At 38.6% G+C, this 23,139-nt stretch overlaps 1 protein-coding gene across 1 annotated transcript in view; it reads left to right on the forward strand.

Moving 5' to 3' along the window:
- LOC308295976 (disintegrin and metalloproteinase domain-containing protein 9-like) overlaps window positions 1-23,139 on the forward strand; it is a 92,529-nt gene that overhangs the window by 6,284 nt on the left and 63,106 nt on the right. Inside the window, exon 2 of the mRNA XM_080739079.1 lies at window positions 17,811-17,917. Coding sequence (XP_080595205.1) covers window positions 17,811-17,917 — 107 coding nt within the window. The remainder of the gene's footprint in view (window positions 1-17,810; window positions 17,918-23,139) is intronic.

Genomic DNA, 23,139 nt, shown 5'->3' on the forward strand with positions numbered 1-23,139 from the left:
CGATACCGACGTGATGACCGATTCATTGTCCATCCCTAATCTATTGTTTAGGGACTTTTTATTCAGGGAGCCATGGGTAGCATACAGCCATGGGTAGCATACAGCCATGGGTAGCATACAGCCACGTTTTATTCAGGGAGCCATGGGTTGCATACAGCCACGTCTGGCAAGAGTGCTTGAGATCTTTCTGTTAAATAAGTCCAATGTGTTTAAGGCAGCCCAATTAAGCCAGGCTACAAGAGCGCTGTTAAGAACCCAAGCGTTCAAATGACTCAACAGTACAATACTTGTGTGCACATAAAAGCTGCTAAACACCTAACTATCTAATTCTGTGCCAGGCAGCAGAACAGGAGTCACCCTGCTCACCCTGCTCAGAGGCTGTGTACTGTTCATGCTGCTTGATTCTGTAGGATAGCATTGCAGGCGGTGGTACTGTCTGGTAGCTGAGGATTGTGGGTATTTTCAGATTGCTGTGGTGGCTGGGCTCCAGGTCACAATGAGGTTAAGAAGCTTAGCAACACTTGCTGCTTGGACTTTGTACAGACAGACAGAGAGCTGGCCACTCACTCCCTCCCTAGCCTGGATGAAAGAGGAGGAGGGTTGGGCCAGAGGTTAATGTTAGCTACATTTCCCTGTAAAAAACCTGTTGACTACAGTACATATGGGCCATGTAAACAAGGGGAAACCCTGGGTGACAGCCTAAGCCCCGGGAAGGGTAATAGACGGAAGGGTAATAGACGTAAGTAAGTAAGTAAGGACTTTGTACAGTAGCCACAATAATAACACAACTGGTACAGAAGACTAGACTACCTGCACACTATCTATCTGTATGACTAATAGAATGTCAAGTGTCTGTCGATAAACACTCACTCATTCATTCATTCTCATGTTCAATGAGGGTTAGCTATTTTAGCTGTTATTAAGGCCGGTCCACAGCAATGGGTTGACCATGGCATCAGTTTGTAGTAATAGCCTGGTTATGAAATATTATTAATACTTTTTGGAATATATTTGAAAATATATTTTGGAAACTGGAACTATGTTATTATATTATCATTATTTTGTTCATTATGCCATTGCGTGAAAATATATGTATTTATTATGACACATTCCCTATGTATTGTGAAATGTGGACTACACAACTAGTCTCCTCTACTATAGCAGGGGTCTTCAACAGGGGGTCCGGGACCCCTAGGGGGTCCCCAGAGTTACTACAGGGGGTCCTCCAAATCTTTGTGTGATAGAAACTTATTTTTTTCTCCTTTTCTATAATAACCACTTGAACCCTAGCGTCCATATTCTGAGAACAAAAATAGCAGATCTCACAACGCTTCGCAGCTTGTAGGTCAGCTATTTTCAGCTATTGTTTGGTGTAGAGGGGAAAAAAGAGCAGACTAAGTACAGAGTGAAACGTCAAGTTTATTAAGTATTGACGGTTCAAGTGGTTAAATATCTGAAAACACAAATTGACATGAATCCAAAATACACTGATGATTGTGCAGTCAAACAATGAAACTATATGGAATCTATGAACAGGTTGTGGGGGTCCCTGCTTCATCTCTCTCTCTCAACTAAGGGGTCCTTGGCCTGAAAACGTTGAAGACCCCTGTACTATAGACTTCTAGAACTGTAACCTACACTAGACTGTGTAACCAAAAGTCAGAGGACAACCTTTCTTATCAGTGTTTCTAATTAGAGCCCCTTTTCCATTGAATGGAACTCTTAAACGCTGCAGCTACAGTCAGTGACATTAGATAAATAACTCTTAAACTCTGCAGCTACAGTCAGTGACATTAGATAAATAACTCTTAAACGCTGCAGCTACAGTCGGTGACATTAGATAAATAACTCTTAAACTCTGCAGCTACAGTCAGTGACATTAGATAAATAACTCTTAAACGCTGCAGCTACAGTCAGTGACATTAGATAAATAACTCTTAAACGCTGCAGCTACAGTCAGTGACATTAGATAAATAACTCTTAAACTCTGCAGCTACAGTGACATTAGATAAATAACTCTTAAACTCTGCAGCTACAGTCAGTGACATTAGATAAATAACTCTTAAACGCTGCAGCTACAGTCAGTGACATTAGATAAATAACTCTTAAACTCTGCAGCTACAGTGACATTAGATAAATAACTCTTAAACTCTGCAGCTACAGTCAGTGACATTAGATAAATAACTCTTAAACGCTGCAGCTACAGTGACATTAGATAAATAACTCTTAAACGCTGCAGCTACAGTCAGTGACATTAGATAAATAACTCTTAAACTCTGCAGCTACAGTCAGTGACATTAGATAAATAACTCTTAAACTCTGCAGCTACAGTCAGTGACATTAGATAAATAACTCTTAAACTCTGCAGCTACAGTCAGTGACATTAGATAAATACCTCTTAAACTCTGCAGCTACAGTCAGTGACATTAGATAAATAACTCTTAAACGCTGCAGCTACAGTCAGTGACATTAGATAAATAACTCTTAAACTCTGCAGCTACAGTCAGTGACATTAGATAAATAACTCTTAAACGCTGCAGCTACAGTGACATTAGATAAATAACTCTTAAACGCTGCAGCTACAGTCAGTGACATTAGATAAATAACTCTTAAACGCTGCAGCTACAGTCAGTGACATTAGATAAATAACTCTTAAACTCTGCAGCTACAGTCAGTGACATTAGATAAATAACTCTTAAACTCTGCAGCTACAGTCAGTGACATTAGATAAATAACTCTTAAACGCTGCAGCTACAGTCAGTGACATTAGATAAATAACTCTTAAACGCTGCAGCTACAGTGACATTAGATAAATAACTCTTAAACGCTGCAGCTACAGTCAGTGACATTAGATAAATAACTCTTAAACGCTGCAGCTACAGTCAGTGACATTAGATAAATAACTCTTAAACTCTGCAGCTACAGTCAGTGACATTAGATAAATAACTCTTAAACGCTGCAGCTACAGTCAGTGACATTAGATAAATAACTCTTAAACGCTGCAGCTACAGTCAGTGACATTAGATAAATAACTCTTAAACGCTGCAGCTACAGTCAGTGACATTAGATAAATAACTCTTAAACTCTGCAGCTACAGTCAGTGACATTAGATAAATAACTCTTAAACTCTGCAGCTACAGTCAGTGACATTAGATAAATAACTCTTAAACGCTGCAGCTACAGTCAGTGACATTAGATAAATAACTCTTAAACGCTGCAGCTACAGTCAGTGACATTAGATAAATAACTCTTAAACGCTGCAGCTACAGTCAGTGACATTAGATAAATAACTCTTAAACGCTGCAGCTACAGTCAGTGACATTAGATAAATAACTCTTAAACGCTGCAGCTACAGTGACATTAGATAAATAACTCTTAAACTCTGCAGCTACAGTCAGTGACATTAGATAAATAACTCTTAAACGCTGCAGCTACAGTCAGTGACATTAGATAAATAACTCTTAAACGCTGCAGCTACAGTGACATTAGATAAATAACTCTTAAACGCTGCAGCTACAGTGACATTAGATAAATAACTCTTAAACTCTGCAGCTACAGTCAGTGACATTAGATAAATAACTCTTAAACGCTGCAGCTACAGTGACATTAGATAAATAACTCTTAAACGCTGCAGCTACAGTGACATTAGATAAATAACTCTTAAACTCTGCAGCTACAGTCAGTGACATTAGATAAATAACTCTTAAACGCTGCAGCTACAGTCAGTGACATTAGATAAATAACTCTTAAACGCTGCAGCTACAGTGACATTAGATAAATAACTCTTAAACTCTGCAGCTACAGTGACATTAGATAAATAACTCTTAAACTCTGCAGCTACAGTCAGTGACATTAGATAAATAACTCTTAAACGCTGCAGCTACAGTGACATTAGATAAATAACTCTTAAACTCTGCAGCTACAGTCAGTGACATTAGATAAATAACTCTTAAACTCTGCAGCTACAGTCAGTGACATTAGATAAATAACTCTTAAACTCTGCAGCTACAGTCAGTGACATTAGATAAATAACTCTTAAACGCTGCAGCTACAGTGACATTAGATAAATAACTCTTAAACGCTGCAGCTACAGTCAGTGACATTAGATAAATAACTCTTAAACGCTGCAGCTACAGTCAGTGACATTAGATAAATAACTCTTAAACGCTGCAGCTACAGTGACATTAGATAAATAACTCTTAAACTCTGCAGCTACAGTGACATTAGATAAATAACTCTTAAACGCTGCAGCTACAGTCAGTGACATTAGATAAATAACTCTTAAACGCTGCAGCTACAGTCAGTGACATTAGATAAATAACTCTTAAACTCTGCAGCTACAGTCAGTGACATTAGATAAATAACTCTTAAACGCTGCAGCTACAGTGACATTAGATAAATAACTCTTAAACTCTGCAGCTACAGTCAGTGACATTAGATAAATAACTCTTAAACGCTGCAGCTACAGTCAGTGACATTAGATAAATAACTCTTAAACGCTGCAGCTACAGTCAGTGACATTAGATAAATAACTCTTAAACGCTGCAGCTACAGTGACATTAGATAAATAACTCTTAAACGCTGCAGCTACAGTGACATTAGATAAATAACTCTTAAACGCTGCAGCTACAGTCAGTGACATTAGATAAATAACTCTTAAACGCTGCAGCTACAGTCAGTGACATTAGATAAATAACTCTTAAACGCTGCAGCTACAGTCAGTGACATTAGATAAATAACTCTTAAACGCTGCAGCTACAGTCAGTGACATTAGATAAATAACTCTTAAACTCTGCAGCTACAGTGACATTAGATAAATAACTCTTAAACTCTGCAGCTACAGTGACATTAGATAAATAACTCTTAAACTCTGCAGCTACAGTGACATTAGATAAATAACTCTTAAACGCTGCAGCTACAGTCAGTGACATTAGATAAATAACTCTTAAACGCTGCAGCTACAGTCAGTGACATTAGATAAATAACTCTTAAACGCTGCAGCTACAGTCAGTGACATTAGATAAATAACTCTTAAACGCTGCAGCTACAGTGACATTAGATAAATAACTCTTAAACGCTGCAGCTACAGTCAGTGACATTAGATAAATAACTCTTAAACTCTGCAGCTACAGTCAGTGACATTAGATAAATAACTCTTAAACGCTGCAGCTACAGTGACATTAGATAAATAACTCTTAAACGCTGCAGCTACAGTCAGTGACATTAGATAAATAACTCTTAAACGCTGCAGCTACAGTCAGTGACATTAGATAAATAACTCTTAAACGCTGCAGCTACAGTGACATTAGATAAATAACTCTTAAACTCTGCAGCTACAGTGACATTAGATAAATAACTCTTAAACGCTGCAGCTACAGTCAGTGACATTAGATAAATAACTCTTAAACGCTGCAGCTACAGTCAGTGACATTAGATAAATAACTCTTAAACTCTGCAGCTACAGTCAGTGACATTAGATAAATAACTCTTAAACGCTGCAGCTACAGTGACATTAGATAAATAACTCTTAAACTCTGCAGCTACAGTCAGTGACATTAGATAAATAACTCTTAAACGCTGCAGCTACAGTCAGTGACATTAGATAAATAACTCTTAAACGCTGCAGCTACAGTCAGTGACATTAGATAAATAACTCTTAAACGCTGCAGCTACAGTGACATTAGATAAATAACTCTTAAACGCTGCAGCTACAGTGACATTAGATAAATAACTCTTAAACGCTGCAGCTACAGTCAGTGACATTAGATAAATAACTCTTAAACGCTGCAGCTACAGTCAGTGACATTAGATAAATAACTCTTAAACGCTGCAGCTACAGTCAGTGACATTAGATAAATAACTCTTAAACGCTGCAGCTACAGTCAGTGACATTAGATAAATAACTCTTAAACGCTGCAGCTACAGTCAGTGACATTAGATAAATAACTCTTAAACTCTGCAGCTACAGTGACATTAGATAAATAACTCTTAAACTCTGCAGCTACAGTGACATTAGATAAATAACTCTTAAACTCTGCAGCTACAGTGACATTAGATAAATAACTCTTAAACGCTGCAGCTACAGTCAGTGACATTAGATAAATAACTCTTAAACGCTGCAGCTACAGTCAGTGATATTAGATAAATAACTCTTAAACGCTGCAGCTACAGTCAGTGACATTAGATAAATAACTCTTAAACGCTGCAGCTACAGTCAGTGACATTAGATAAATAACTCTTAAACGCTGCAGCTACAGTCAGTGACATTAGATAAATAACTCTTAAACGCTGCAGCTACAGTCAGTGACATTAGATAAATAACTCTTAAACGCTGCAGCTACAGTCAGTGACATTAGATAAATAACTCTTAAACTCTGCAGCTACAGTCAGTGACATTAGATAAATAACTCTTAAACGCTGCAGCTACAGTCAGTGACATTAGATAAATAACTCTTAAACTCTGCAGCTACAGTCAGTGACATTAGATAAATAACTCTTAAACGCTGCAGCTACAGTCAGTGACATTAGATAAATAACTCTTAAACGCTGCAGCTACAGTCAGTGACATTAGATAAATAACTCTTAAACGCTGCAGCTACAGTCAGTGACATTAGATAAATAACTCTTAAACGCTGCAGCTACAGTCAGTGACATTAGATAAATAACTCTTAAACTCTGCAGCTACAGTCAGTGACATTAGATAAATAACTCTTAAACGCTGCAGCTACAGTCAGTGACATTAGATAAATAACTCTTAAACTCTGCAGCTACAGTCAGTGACATTAGATAAATAACTCTTAAACGCTGCAGCTACAGTCAGTGACATTAGATAAATAACTCTTAAACGCTGCAGCTACAGTCAGTGACATTAGATAAATAACTCTTAAACGCTGCAGCTACAGTCAGTGACATTAGATAAATAACTCTTAAACTCTGCAGCTACAGTCAGTGACATTAGATAAATAACTCTTAAACGCTGCAGCTACAGTCAGTGACATTAGATAAATAACTCTTAAACGCTGCAGCTACAGTCAGTGACATTAGATAAATAACTCTTAAACGCTGCAGCTACAGTCAGTGACATTAGATAAATAACTCTTAAACTCTGCAGCTACAGTCAGTGACATTAGATAAATAACTCTTAAACGCTGCAGCTACAGTCAGTGACATTAGATAAATAACTCTTAAACTCTGCAGCTACAGTCAGTGACATTAGATAAATAACTCTTAAACGCTGCAGCTACAGTCAGTGACATTAGATAAATAACTCTTAAACTCTGCAGCTACAGTGACATTAGATAAATAACTCTTAAACGCTGCAGCTACAGTCAGTGACATTAGATAAATAACTCTTAAACGCTGCAGCTACAGTCAGTGACATTAGATAAATAACTCTTAAACGCTGCAGCTACAGTGACATTAGATAAATAACTCTTAAACTCTGCAGCTACAGTCAGTGACATTAGATAAATAACTCTTAAACTCTGCAGCTACAGTCAGTGACATTAGATAAATAACTCTTAAACGCTGCAGCTACAGTGACATTAGATAAATAACTCTTAAACGCTGCAGCTACAGTCAGTGACATTAGATAAATAACTCTTAAACGCTGCAGCTACAGTCAGTGACATTAGATAAATAACTCTTAAACTCTGCAGCTACAGTCAGTGACATTAGATAAATAACTCTTAAACGCTGCAGCTACAGTCGGTGACATTAGATAAATAACTCTTAAACTCTGCAGCTACAGTCAGTGACATTAGATAAATAACTCTTAAACGCTGCAGCTACAGTCAGTGACATTAGATAAATAACTCTTAAACGCTGCAGCTACAGTCAGTGACATTAGATAAATAACTCTTAAACTCTGCAGCTACAGTGACATTAGATAAATAACTCTTAAACTCTGCAGCTACAGTCAGTGACATTAGATAAATAACTCTTAAACGCTGCAGCTACAGTCAGTGACATTAGATAAATAACTCTTAAACTCTGCAGCTACAGTGACATTAGATAAATAACTCTTAAACTCTGCAGCTACAGTCAGTGACATTAGATAAATAACTCTTAAACGCTGCAGCTACAGTGACATTAGATAAATAACTCTTAAACGCTGCAGCTACAGTCAGTGACATTAGATAAATAACTCTTAAACTCTGCAGCTACAGTCAGTGACATTAGATAAATAACTCTTAAACTCTGCAGCTACAGTCAGTGACATTAGATAAATAACTCTTAAACTCTGCAGCTACAGTCAGTGACATTAGATAAATAACTCTTAAACTCTGCAGCTACAGTCAGTGACATTAGATAAATAACTCTTAAACGCTGCAGCTACAGTCAGTGACATTAGATAAATAACTCTTAAACTCTGCAGCTACAGTCAGTGACATTAGATAAATAACTCTTAAACTCTGCAGCTACAGTCAGTGACATTAGATAAATAACTCTTAAACGCTGCAGCTACAGTCAGTGACATTAGATAAATAACTCTTAAACGCTGCAGCTACAGTGACATTAGATAAATAACTCTTAAACGCTGCAGCTACAGTCAGTGACATTAGATAAATAACTCTTAAACGCTGCAGCTACAGTCAGTGACATTAGATAAATAACTCTTAAACTCTGCAGCTACAGTCAGTGACATTAGATAAATAACTCTTAAACGCTGCAGCTACAGTCAGTGACATTAGATAAATAACTCTTAAACGCTGCAGCTACAGTCAGTGACATTAGATAAATAACTCTTAAACGCTGCAGCTACAGTCAGTGACATTAGATAAATAACTCTTAAACTCTGCAGCTACAGTCAGTGACATTAGATAAATAACTCTTAAACTCTGCAGCTACAGTCAGTGACATTAGATAAATAACTCTTAAACGCTGCAGCTACAGTCAGTGACATTAGATAAATAACTCTTAAACGCTGCAGCTACAGTCAGTGACATTAGATAAATAACTCTTAAACGCTGCAGCTACAGTCAGTGACATTAGATAAATAACTCTTAAACGCTGCAGCTACAGTCAGTGACATTAGATAAATAACTCTTAAACGCTGCAGCTACAGTGACATTAGATAAATAACTCTTAAACTCTGCAGCTACAGTCAGTGACATTAGATAAATAACTCTTAAACGCTGCAGCTACAGTCAGTGACATTAGATAAATAACTCTTAAACGCTGCAGCTACAGTGACATTAGATAAATAACTCTTAAACGCTGCAGCTACAGTGACATTAGATAAATAACTCTTAAACTCTGCAGCTACAGTCAGTGACATTAGATAAATAACTCTTAAACGCTGCAGCTACAGTGACATTAGATAAATAACTCTTAAACGCTGCAGCTACAGTGACATTAGATAAATAACTCTTAAACTCTGCAGCTACAGTCAGTGACATTAGATAAATAACTCTTAAACGCTGCAGCTACAGTCAGTGACATTAGATAAATAACTCTTAAACGCTGCAGCTACAGTGACATTAGATAAATAACTCTTAAACTCTGCAGCTACAGTGACATTAGATAAATAACTCTTAAACTCTGCAGCTACAGTCAGTGACATTAGATAAATAACTCTTAAACGCTGCAGCTACAGTGACATTAGATAAATAACTCTTAAACTCTGCAGCTACAGTCAGTGACATTAGATAAATAACTCTTAAACTCTGCAGCTACAGTCAGTGACATTAGATAAATAACTCTTAAACTCTGCAGCTACAGTCAGTGACATTAGATAAATAACTCTTAAACGCTGCAGCTACAGTGACATTAGATAAATAACTCTTAAACGCTGCAGCTACAGTCAGTGACATTAGATAAATAACTCTTAAACGCTGCAGCTACAGTCAGTGACATTAGATAAATAACTCTTAAACGCTGCAGCTACAGTGACATTAGATAAATAACTCTTAAACTCTGCAGCTACAGTGACATTAGATAAATAACTCTTAAACGCTGCAGCTACAGTCAGTGACATTAGATAAATAACTCTTAAACGCTGCAGCTACAGTCAGTGACATTAGATAAATAACTCTTAAACTCTGCAGCTACAGTCAGTGACATTAGATAAATAACTCTTAAACGCTGCAGCTACAGTGACATTAGATAAATAACTCTTAAACTCTGCAGCTACAGTCAGTGACATTAGATAAATAACTCTTAAACGCTGCAGCTACAGTCAGTGACATTAGATAAATAACTCTTAAACGCTGCAGCTACAGTCAGTGACATTAGATAAATAACTCTTAAACGCTGCAGCTACAGTGACATTAGATAAATAACTCTTAAACGCTGCAGCTACAGTGACATTAGATAAATAACTCTTAAACGCTGCAGCTACAGTCAGTGACATTAGATAAATAACTCTTAAACGCTGCAGCTACAGTCAGTGACATTAGATAAATAACTCTTAAACGCTGCAGCTACAGTCAGTGACATTAGATAAATAACTCTTAAACGCTGCAGCTACAGTCAGTGACATTAGATAAATAACTCTTAAACTCTGCAGCTACAGTGACATTAGATAAATAACTCTTAAACTCTGCAGCTACAGTGACATTAGATAAATAACTCTTAAACTCTGCAGCTACAGTGACATTAGATAAATAACTCTTAAACGCTGCAGCTACAGTCAGTGACATTAGATAAATAACTCTTAAACGCTGCAGCTACAGTCAGTGACATTAGATAAATAACTCTTAAACGCTGCAGCTACAGTCAGTGACATTAGATAAATAACTCTTAAACGCTGCAGCTACAGTGACATTAGATAAATAACTCTTAAACGCTGCAGCTACAGTCAGTGACATTAGATAAATAACTCTTAAACTCTGCAGCTACAGTCAGTGACATTAGATAAATAACTCTTAAACGCTGCAGCTACAGTGACATTAGATAAATAACTCTTAAACGCTGCAGCTACAGTCAGTGACATTAGATAAATAACTCTTAAACGCTGCAGCTACAGTCAGTGACATTAGATAAATAACTCTTAAACGCTGCAGCTACAGTGACATTAGATAAATAACTCTTAAACTCTGCAGCTACAGTGACATTAGATAAATAACTCTTAAACGCTGCAGCTACAGTCAGTGACATTAGATAAATAACTCTTAAACGCTGCAGCTACAGTCAGTGACATTAGATAAATAACTCTTAAACTCTGCAGCTACAGTCAGTGACATTAGATAAATAACTCTTAAACGCTGCAGCTACAGTGACATTAGATAAATAACTCTTAAACTCTGCAGCTACAGTCAGTGACATTAGATAAATAACTCTTAAACGCTGCAGCTACAGTCAGTGACATTAGATAAATAACTCTTAAACGCTGCAGCTACAGTCAGTGACATTAGATAAATAACTCTTAAACGCTGCAGCTACAGTGACATTAGATAAATAACTCTTAAACGCTGCAGCTACAGTGACATTAGATAAATAACTCTTAAACGCTGCAGCTACAGTCAGTGACATTAGATAAATAACTCTTAAACGCTGCAGCTACAGTCAGTGACATTAGATAAATAACTCTTAAACGCTGCAGCTACAGTCAGTGACATTAGATAAATAACTCTTAAACGCTGCAGCTACAGTCAGTGACATTAGATAAATAACTCTTAAACGCTGCAGCTACAGTCAGTGACATTAGATAAATAACTCTTAAACTCTGCAGCTACAGTGACATTAGATAAATAACTCTTAAACTCTGCAGCTACAGTGACATTAGATAAATAACTCTTAAACTCTGCAGCTACAGTGACATTAGATAAATAACTCTTAAACGCTGCAGCTACAGTCAGTGACATTAGATAAATAACTCTTAAACGCTGCAGCTACAGTCAGTGATATTAGATAAATAACTCTTAAACGCTGCAGCTACAGTCAGTGACATTAGATAAATAACTCTTAAACGCTGCAGCTACAGTCAGTGACATTAGATAAATAACTCTTAAACGCTGCAGCTACAGTCAGTGACATTAGATAAATAACTCTTAAACGCTGCAGCTACAGTCAGTGACATTAGATAAATAACTCTTAAACGCTGCAGCTACAGTCAGTGACATTAGATAAATAACTCTTAAACTCTGCAGCTACAGTCAGTGACATTAGATAAATAACTCTTAAACGCTGCAGCTACAGTCAGTGACATTAGATAAATAACTCTTAAACTCTGCAGCTACAGTCAGTGACATTAGATAAATAACTCTTAAACGCTGCAGCTACAGTCAGTGACATTAGATAAATAACTCTTAAACGCTGCAGCTACAGTCAGTGACATTAGATAAATAACTCTTAAACGCTGCAGCTACAGTCAGTGACATTAGATAAATAACTCTTAAACGCTGCAGCTACAGTCAGTGACATTAGATAAATAACTCTTAAACTCTGCAGCTACAGTCAGTGACATTAGATAAATAACTCTTAAACGCTGCAGCTACAGTCAGTGACATTAGATAAATAACTCTTAAACTCTGCAGCTACAGTCAGTGACATTAGATAAATAACTCTTAAACGCTGCAGCTACAGTCAGTGACATTAGATAAATAACTCTTAAACGCTGCAGCTACAGTCAGTGACATTAGATAAATAACTCTTAAACGCTGCAGCTACAGTCAGTGACATTAGATAAATAACTCTTAAACTCTGCAGCTACAGTCAGTGACATTAGATAAATAACTCTTAAACGCTGCAGCTACAGTCAGTGACATTAGATAAATAACTCTTAAACGCTGCAGCTACAGTCAGTGACATTAGATAAATAACTCTTAAACGCTGCAGCTACAGTCAGTGACATTAGATAAATAACTCTTAAACTCTGCAGCTACAGTCAGTGACATTAGATAAATAACTCTTAAACGCTGCAGCTACAGTCAGTGACATTAGATAAATAACTCTTAAACTCTGCAGCTACAGTCAGTGACATTAGATAAATAACTCTTAAACGCTGCAGCTACAGTCAGTGACATTAGATAAATAACTCTTAAACTCTGCAGCTACAGTGACATTAGATAAATAACTCTTAAACGCTGCAGCTACAGTCAGTGACATTAGATAAATAACTCTTAAACGCTGCAGCTACAGTCAGTGACATTAGATAAATAACTCTTAAACGCTGCAGCTACAGTGACATTAGATAAATAACTCTTAAACTCTGCAGCTACAGTCAGTGACATTAGATAAATAACTCTTAAACTCTGCAGCTACAGTCAGTGACATTAGATAAATAACTCTTAAACGCTGCAGCTACAGTGACATTAGATAAATAACTCTTAAACGCTGCAGCTACAGTCAGTGACATTAGATAAATAACTCTTAAACGCTGCAGCTACAGTCAGTGACATTAGATAAATAACTCTTAAACTCTGCAGCTACAGTCAGTGACATTAGATAAATAACTCTTAAACGCTGCAGCTACAGTCAGTGACATTAGATAAATAACTCTTAAACGCTGCAGCTACAGTCAGTGACATTAGATAAATAACTCTTAAACGCTGCAGCTACAGTCAGTGACATTAGATAAATAACTCTTAAACTCTGCAGCTACAGTGACATTAGATAAATAACTCTTAAACGCTGCAGCTACAGTCAGTGACATTAGATAAATAACTCTTAAACGCTGCAGCTACAGTCAGTGACATTAGATAAATAACTCTTAAACTCTGCAGCTACAGTCGGTGACATTAGATAAATAACTCTTAAACTCTGCAGCTACAGTCAGTGACATTAGATAAATAACTCTTAAACGCTGCAGCTACAGTCAGTGACATTAGATAAATAACTCTTAAACTCTGCAGCTACAGTCAGTGACATTAGATAAATAACTCTTAAACTCTGCAGCTACAGTGACATTAGATAAATAACTCTTAAACTCTGCAGCTACAGTCAGTGACATTAGATAAATAACTCTTAAACGCTGCAGCTACAGTCAGTGACATTAGATAAATAACTCTTAAACTCTGCAGCTACAGTCAGTGACATTAGATAAATAACTCTTAAACGCTGCAGCTACAGTCAGTGACATTAGATAAATAACTCTTAAACGCTGCAGCTACAGTCAGTGACATTAGATAAATAACTCTTAAACGCTGCAGCTACAGTGACATTAGATAAATAACTCTTAAACTCTGCAGCTACAGTCAGTGACATTAGATAAATAACTCTTAAACTCTGCAGCTACAGTCAGTGACATTAGATAAATAACTCTTAAACGCTGCAGCTACAGTCAGTGACATTAGATAAATAACTCTTAAACGCTGCAGCTACAGTCAGTGACATTAGATAAATAACTCTTAAACGCTGCAGCTACAGTCAGTGACATTAGATAAATAACTCTTAAACTCTGCAGCTACAGTCAGTGACATTAGATAAATAACTCTTAAACGCTGCAGCTACAGTCAGTGACATTAGATAAATAACTCTTAAACTCTGCAGCTACAGTCAGTGACATTAGATAAATAACTCTTAAACTCTGCAGCTACAGTCAGTGACATTAGATAAATAACTCTTAAACGCTGCAGCTACAGTGACATTAGATAAATAACTCTTAAACTCTGCAGCTACAGTGACATTAGATAAATAACTCTTAAACTCTGCAGCTACAGTGACATTAGATAAATAACTCTTAAACTCTGCAGCTACAGTCAGTGACATTAGATAAATAACTCTTAAACGCTGCAGCTACAGTCAGTGACATTAGATAAATAACTCTTAAACTCTGCAGCTACAGTGACATTAGATAAATAACTCTTAAACTCTGCAGCTACAGTCAGTGACATTAGATAAATAACTCTTAAACGCTGCAGCTACAGTCAGTGACATTAGATAAATAACTCTTAAACTCTGCAGCTACAGTCAGTGACATTAGATAAATAACTCTTAAACTCTGCAGCTACAGTCAGTGACATTAGATAAATAACTCTTAAACGCTGCAGCTACAGTCAGTGACATTAGATAAATAACTCTTAAACTCTGCAGCTACAGTGACATTAGATAAATAACTCTTAAACGCTGCAGCTACAGTCAGTGACATTAGATAAATAACTCTTAAACTCTGCAGCTACAGTCAGTGACATTAGATAAATAACTCTTAAACGCTGCAGCTACAGTCAGTGACATTAGATAAATAACTCTTAAACGCTGCAGCTACAGTCAGTGACATTAGATAAATAACTCTTAAACGCTGCAGCTACAGTCAGTGACATTAGATAAATAACTCTTAAACGCTGCAGCTACAGTCAGTGACATTAGATAAATAACTCTTAAACTCTGCAGCTACAGTCAGTGACATTAGATAAATAACTCTTAAACTCTGCAGCTACAGTGACATTAGATAAATAACTCTTAAACGCTGCAGCTACAGTCAGTGACATTAGATAAATAACTCTTAAACTCTGCAGCTACAGTCAGTGACATTAGATAAATAACTCTTAAACTCTGCAGCTACAGTCAGTGACATTAGATAAATAACTCTTAAACGCTGCAGCTACAGTCAGTGACATTAGATAAATGCAGCCTGCAGAGGTCTATACTTCCTGTTTCATAATAACAATCCCCTGGGTGCCCCCCCCCCCCCCACCATGAAGTGTCTGACGTCACTAATGCTGTGGAAGACTGCCTGCCGGGAAATGGAAGCAAGTTGCAAAGTGAGAGTGTCATAGGGGGAACCGAGTCCACTTCAATGCGTTAGTTCTTCCCATTCAGACACATAAACATTACTTAAAGAAACACTACAGTAAACCTTTTTTTATTTAACTCTTTCCTGTGCAAGTATTTTGGATTCATGTCAATTTGTGTTTTCAGATATTTAACCACTTGAGCCGTCATTACCTAATAAACTTGACCTTTCACTGGAAGATTTGGAGGACCCCCTGTAGTAACTCTGAGGACCCCCTAGGGGTCTAGCAAGTTGCAGAATAGTGGAGAGTGAGAGTGTCATAGGGGGAACCGACTCCACTTCCATGCGTTAGTTCTTCCCATTCAGACACATAACCATTACTTAAAGAAACACTACAGTGTGTAACCTTTGAAACTTGAAACCTTTACCATTGAGCCCATAGAGCGCCTGCTTGCTCAGTACAGGGGATAAATAGAATCGTCAGGTGACATGACCTTAAAAAAAACACCCCAATTGTATAACTAATACAACATTGTATTAACATGAACTACAGCAGGGGTAGGCAACCTTATTAGGCACGGGTCGACGGGTGCCAACATTGGCACTGGCACACTGGTAGCCTCGTAAACCGCCCACTTCCAGAAACCATGTTGTTTACTAGGCTAGCACACTGGCATAAGTGTGTTTTCGGTTTAAAATAAAAATATTTCAACAATGTAAATGAAGTCCCTCACATATCACATATGCAAATTAGAACCTGCACACGATTCTACATGCATTACAATTCTGAGCTCTGGTTAAGGAGTCTGGGAGATGGATGAGGTTATTGTTCTGATGATCATTACAATGTCCTGATGTAAAATATTTCAAAAGAAGAAATAGAAAAAGGTTGTTTTATGTATGGACAATCAGAATCTGTTGGATTTTTAATTTATTTTGATGCGGTGTCGTAATTAAACTTGAATTTGATATGGCACACCGACAGCTCCAGAAAATGAAAACATGGCACTTCATGTCAAAAAGGTTGCCGACCCCTGATCTACAGATTGGACTATATTAAAATGTGTTCATTAAAAAGGTTACACATTGCTACTTTAATAGCAGATACAAACTGAGCTTGTAGTTGTGTCTTTATTTGACGTTCCAATTCGTTCCAAAAGGTGTAAGCACACAATTGTCATCGTCATAGATATACAGTGTATGCATGTCGCCTCCATCCACAGTTACTTCCTGTGAGTTCACCACAATAATTCTTCGTCAGCATGGTTCCAAGTTCCTGGTTTCCTAGTTATGTAATGTTGTATCTTTCTCTAGACAAATTATGTGAAAACTCCAAATAAAAAAAGGGGTTTCATTCATTGGGTCGGTGTGGTTCCAACTGAGACAGCAGTGTTTTCTCCTGCACCCATAGTGGTCTTTACTAGGTTGGTGTGTGGTTCTTATGGGTTTTACTGGATGGGTAGTGGGTTTTAACTGAGTGGGACGCCAGTGGTTTGTGGTTGGAAACAAACAAATTAATAAAGCGAAAGAACGTGATAATGAGGTCAGGTGAGGTCTGTGGTGACTTTAGATCCAATAGTATGAGGACAGCTGAGAGGGAGACAGTGTAGGAGAGACAGACAGTAGGACAGCTGAGAGGGAGACAGTGTAGGAGAGACAGACAGTAGGACAGCTGAGAGGGAGACAGTGTAGGAGAGACAGACAGTAGGACAGCTGAGAGACAGACAGTGTAGGAGAGACAGACAGTAGGACAGCTGAGAGACAGACAGTGTAGGAGAGACAGACAGTAGGACAGCTGAGAGAGAGACAGTGTAGGAGAGACAGACAGTAGGACAGCTGAGAGGGAGACAGACGCAGATACAGGAAGTGTCTTGGTTTTTCACACATTGACAATGTGTGCACTTTTTTGTTGAATATAGCTTTTTTTTGTGTGTGACGTGTCACTTATGAGCGTTGAATGTTTCGTGGTCACTTTATATATATATTCTTTTTTTGCAATAGCTTTTCGACACTTTATTTTTATATTCTTCTTTTTTTGTGCTTGCTCTTTGGACTACAGCACTCTTTTTCTTTTTCCTACTTCTTTGTAACTTGTAACCTTAAACTGCTGTGCTGCCTCTGGGCAACTGAATTTCCCCCGTGGGATAATAAAGGTATCTATCTAATGTGACCGACCGTGTGTCTTCCTCTCTAGGCTCTGCCTCCCAGCAGACGGCACACCTCTCCTCCTATCAGCTGGTCGTACCGCGGCCAATAGGAAGCAAGCTGAGGAGGGATGTCAGCAGCACACCACCCAATCAGGTACCAGATCTCCCCTCTCCCCCCGTTATAAAACAAACGTGTGTCGTGTCAGGTCACGTGACCATATCTGGCCCACTGCCACTTCCTGTGTGCGCCCTTTGACGACAGGAAGTAGAGAAAGCTAAGCACAATAACGGCTGACCCATCCAATATTCTTCCTCTGCTGGACCTGAAACGACCTTTGGCAGTAATACACACTTCTGCCCTGCAGCGCTGTTTATATACGCGTGTGTGTGTGTGTGTGTGTGTGTGTGTGTGTGTGTGTGTGTGTGTGTGTGTGTGTGTGTGTGTGTGTGTGTGTGTGTGTGTGTGTGTGTGTGTGTGTGTGTGTGTGTGTGTGTGTGTGTGTGTGTGTGTGTGTGTGTGTGTGTGTGTGTGTGTGTGTGTTGAGGGTGGGGTTGGGGTCGGTGACGGGGCAGAACCCACAGAGACTCTCACACTCCACAACTCCTGAACCCCGACTGGCATTATTATTATTAAAGAGCTCAAGGGGGAAAAGAGCAGACTAAGTACAGAGTGAAAGGTCAAGTTTATTAAGTATTGACGGTTCAAGTGGTTAAATATCTGAAAACACAAATTGACACAAATCCAAAACACACTGATGATTGTGCTGTCAAACAATGAAACTATATGGAATCTATGAACAGGTTGTGGGGGTCCCTGCTTCATCTCTCTCTCAACTAAGGGGTCCTTGGCCTGAAAACGTTGAAGACCCCTGCTCTATGTATTTGATGCACTACCTTGTGTTGTCCTTGGCTTGCTTACTGTAAATCACTCTGGATTAAGAGCGTCTGCTAAACGCCTGCATTGTAACAGTTTACACACACAGTCACTGCTTGTAATGTGTCAGCAGACTAAGCTGTCTGTGGTTTGGAGGCAGGGAGGCTCAATGAGCGTCTCTGGCAGGGGTGGAAAGTAACTACGTGCATTTTGTTTTACTTTACCGGAGTATTTCCAATTGACAATACTTTTATTTCTACTCCACTACAACAGGGGTCTTCAACAGGGGGTCCAGGACCCCTAGGGGGTCCTCAGAGTTTCTACAGGGGGTCCTCCAAATCTTTGTGTGATAGGAACTTGTTTTCCCCCCTTTCTTATATTAACCACTTGAACCCTAGCGTCCATATTCTGAGAACTTTAGCCAAAAATACGCCACGCGCTGCGAGGCGTTGTGAGCTTGTAGATTGGTTATTTTTGGCAAAGAGCTTTGGAGGGGGAAAAGAGCAGACTAAGTACAGTCAAAGGTCAAGTTTATTAAGTATTGACCGTACAAGTGGTTAAATATCTGAAAACACACATTAACATGTGAATGAATCCAAGTTGATCGTGCTGTCAAACAATGAAACTATATCTATAGAACAGATTGTGTTCTATACTACAGTATGTCACAGGCAGATATTGTACTTTTACTCCAGTACAACTATTTGAAAACTGGAATTGCCAGTGTCTACTTTGTAGGTTTTGATTATCTATACTATAATTTTGCGAATGTCTGAATGAGTGTCTGAAACAGTGTTTCTCCTCAGTGGCTGGAGCAATTGATCTGAAATCGCATCACCATTAGCATATGAACACACCTGACATAACTGTGAAGCCCGTTTGTCACTTTCACAAATCATATGCTGTATATTAGCATTTTTATGGTGTATCTACTATCTATTCTGCATCTAGCATGAGGCACATCTATTCTGCATCTAGCATGAGGCAAAATGTTTAACCAGCTCTGTGTGTGTCTGTGTGTGTGTGTGTGTGTGTGTGTGTGTGTGTGTGTGTGTGTGTGTGTGTGTGTGTGTGTGTGTGTGTGTGTGTGTGTGTGTGTGTGTGTGTGTGTGTGTGTGTGTGTGCAGGCGGGCGGGCGGGCGGGCGGGCTGGGGGGGGGACAGTATCTCTGTAGCCATTAAACGAAACGGGTTTCTTCCATTGATGCTCCTACATCATGCAAGCACCAGTTAAAGTTACTTTCCATCCCTCATATACTGTGTGCACAGTGCACATCCCATAACCCACACACTGCACATCATTTTGGAGCTCATATCTTTGAACGGGTAAGGGCTAGTTATTACAAAACAGGCTACATTAACCACTTCAGCCCTCTCTATACTGTACCTTTCGGTCATTTGAAAATAGCAGATTGCGATGTGACTGTGAGCTTGTAGATATGCTTGTTTTCAAAAGATTTTCTATACTTTTTGAAAACTTGAAATGGGACATTTCTGCACAATGAGTACTTTTACTTTTATCTTGTGAAGCACATTTTTTTTTGCAAATGCAAAAAAATTGTAATTTTTTTAAAACCAGATTTTTAATTAGTATTCTATATTGTGGTATTGATCATCTTGTGAAGGAAATTGGAAGAAATGGAGAACTTCATCCATCACTGATCTTTGGTTTATTTAGTACAGGTGTCTTCAATATTTTCAGGCCAAGGACCCCTTAGCTGAGAGAGAGATGAAGCAGGGACCCCCACAACCTTCTCATAGATTCCATATAGTTTCATCGTTTGACAGCACAATCATCAGTGTATTTTGGATTCATGTCAATTTGTGTTTTCAGATATTTAACCACTTGAACCGTCAATAAACTTTTCACTCTGTACTTAGTCCGCTCTTTTTCCCCTCTACACCAAAGCTCTTTGCCAAAAATAGCCGATCTACAAGCTCACAACGCCTCGCGCTGCGAGCCGTTGTGATCTTGTAGATCTGCTATTTTTGGCTAAAGTTCTCAGAATATGGACGCTAGGGTTCAAGTGGTTCATATAAAAAAGGAGGAAAAAAAACTCACAAAGATTCGGGGGACCCCTGTAGTAACTCTGGGGACCCCCTAGGGGTCCCAGACCCCCTGTTGAAGACCCCTGCTTTAGGGATTTCCCCAGAGTTTCAGCCCCCGAAAAAAGGAGAAAAAAAAAAAATACAGTATGGCATTGTTTACTCTGTTTACTATGGCTGTCTCTTGCAGCCAATTCTGTATACCAGAATTGATCTCCATTCAACACCAGACTGAACACGGTGTCATTGTCAGCAGACAACAGACTACAGAGACATGCTTGTTTTGGGAACTATACTGACATCTTTGACTGATTCAGAAATGATGCAATCCACACAGTGACGCCAACATGACGTGATGCACAGCACTGTCATCTGCTGTGACCGTTTCTACTTTGTACAAGCAGCCAGAGGAGGAACAGCTGTTGTTGTTTGGTTATTTCCATATTTGTTTATTCCACACGATCAGATCTGCCAGTGAAACTTTCTGCTAGCGGGTCTGTCTGAAAGAACGTTGCTGTGATGAAAAAGTGATGCCACTATTGATGGTACTCACTAGTGTTTTACCCCAGAATAAGTCCAGAATTCAAAATGTAGTTGAGTAAAAGTACAAAAGTATCTCCATCAAAATGTACCAAAAGTAGAAAGAACTCATTATGCTGATTGTCCCGTTAGTTGTTTTCAAATATTTTGAAAAATAGCAGATTTGAAAAACATTTTAAAATATTTCTAATGGCTGTCTACAAGCTCACAACGTGCCAATGTAAATCGGCTAGTTGAACTATTTTAAAATGTATTTCATAACAGTGAAAAAAAAACAGTTTAGGCATAAGGGATAAGGCGCCAGTGAAGATATTGTGCAACATTGTTTTCTCCCTCAACAGTAAACAAACCAACATACAGTATAAGTGTATACAGCATATCTGCACATTTATAAAGTGACACTTTAAGACCTTTAAGGGTGGGGGGGTCCCCAGTTCAAATATGATTATTTTGGGGGGCCGTGGCCTGAATAGTTTGAGAATCACTGCTGTATCATACTGTTTATTTATTCTGACATACAAACTTCCTTGCTCTTCATAACTTTCACCAGGCTCTAAAGGCTGCTGTGGCTCAGAGCCTACAGAAGATGCTCCTGTTTTGTGATGCATAAAGCAGCATGAGCTGTGATTAGTCTAATTTTGAGGACGCACGCACGCGCGTGCGCACACACACAAACACACAGAGAGAGAGAGAGAGAGACACAGAGAGAGAGAGAGGGAGAGGCAGACAGACATAAACACATACAAACTCTGTTCTAGAAGGAAGAAATAATAATGAGAATCATTCAATAAATATACCCCTGTAGAGACAGTCTGGGGGTGAGAGTGTCTGCTCTGGCCTCAGTGGCCTGTTGGGTTTTTACCCTGAGAAATATTGTTGCTTGTCTGACTGTCAGTATTGTCTGACTGTCAGTACAGGAAGTGATGTCACGTGACATCCTTTTTATGCCCATATATGAGTCATTCTGTATCACATCACTGTGACTCACTGACATCACGTGACATAACTTCCTGTACTGACAGTCAGACAAGCTACGAGATTTCTCAGGGTATAAAAGTCCATATATTATGGTCATTCCCTGAAGAAAAAAAAATGTATGCCTATACATGGAGATTTCTGATGTCATAAATCCCAGGCCGAAAATGAGAATGTTAGGGTACTCCCTTATGCCCATATATGGAGATCTGCAGGCATCAAACCAAGGCCCTAACTCACCAAAGCCCTGCTTGGCATTACTTACGTACGTTTTATGCCCATATATGGAGATTCCTATATTGTCAATATTAAGGACATTATTAGTGCGTGCGTGCGTGCGTGTGTTTCCACAAACGGCTGGTTTTCATTCCAAACTGACCAGTGTGATCCGGTCTAGACCACGCCTACTAAGTGCTTTCCGGTTGAAGCTTTGTTTTTGTTCCCCAGCATTAGTGGAATAGTCTAGTCTTGACAGTCGCACCACGAGTTGGAATAAAACATGGATAAGGGTGTACTGTGTTACCAACCATTATTACCCGGCTTGTTTTAAAAGCCCCATTACAGACCGCTGCCTAATCAAAGACTCAGAGCACCTGCTGTAGTCAGGCTGCACTGTGTGAATCTTGTGCTGTATCCAACATGTCAGCCATGTAAATAAACACACAGCGACATTTAGAACTAAACGTTGCTCTCAAGAATGTTATTAAAATATTTTAAGCGAGAAATAGATGACGTAGTATCAGAAAATGGATTCTATCTAATCAGCACTTCCTTGTTTTCCAAGGCGACTTGTGGAGCACTTCCAGCCGTCTGTAAAAAAGGAAATACTTTGTTTTGTTTTTAGTTTTGAGTAAAATTATTAATTTTATTTAGTAGCCGGGTAATAAGCGGGACAGCGGGTTAATGAATGGCTCCTTTGTGAATGACGATATATATATATAC

This window comes from Nannobrachium achirus (genome assembly GCF_963921795.1).
Source record: "Nannobrachium achirus genome assembly, chromosome: 12".
In the NCBI taxonomy this organism is placed as follows: Eukaryota; Metazoa; Chordata; class Actinopteri; order Myctophiformes; family Myctophidae; genus Nannobrachium; species Nannobrachium achirus.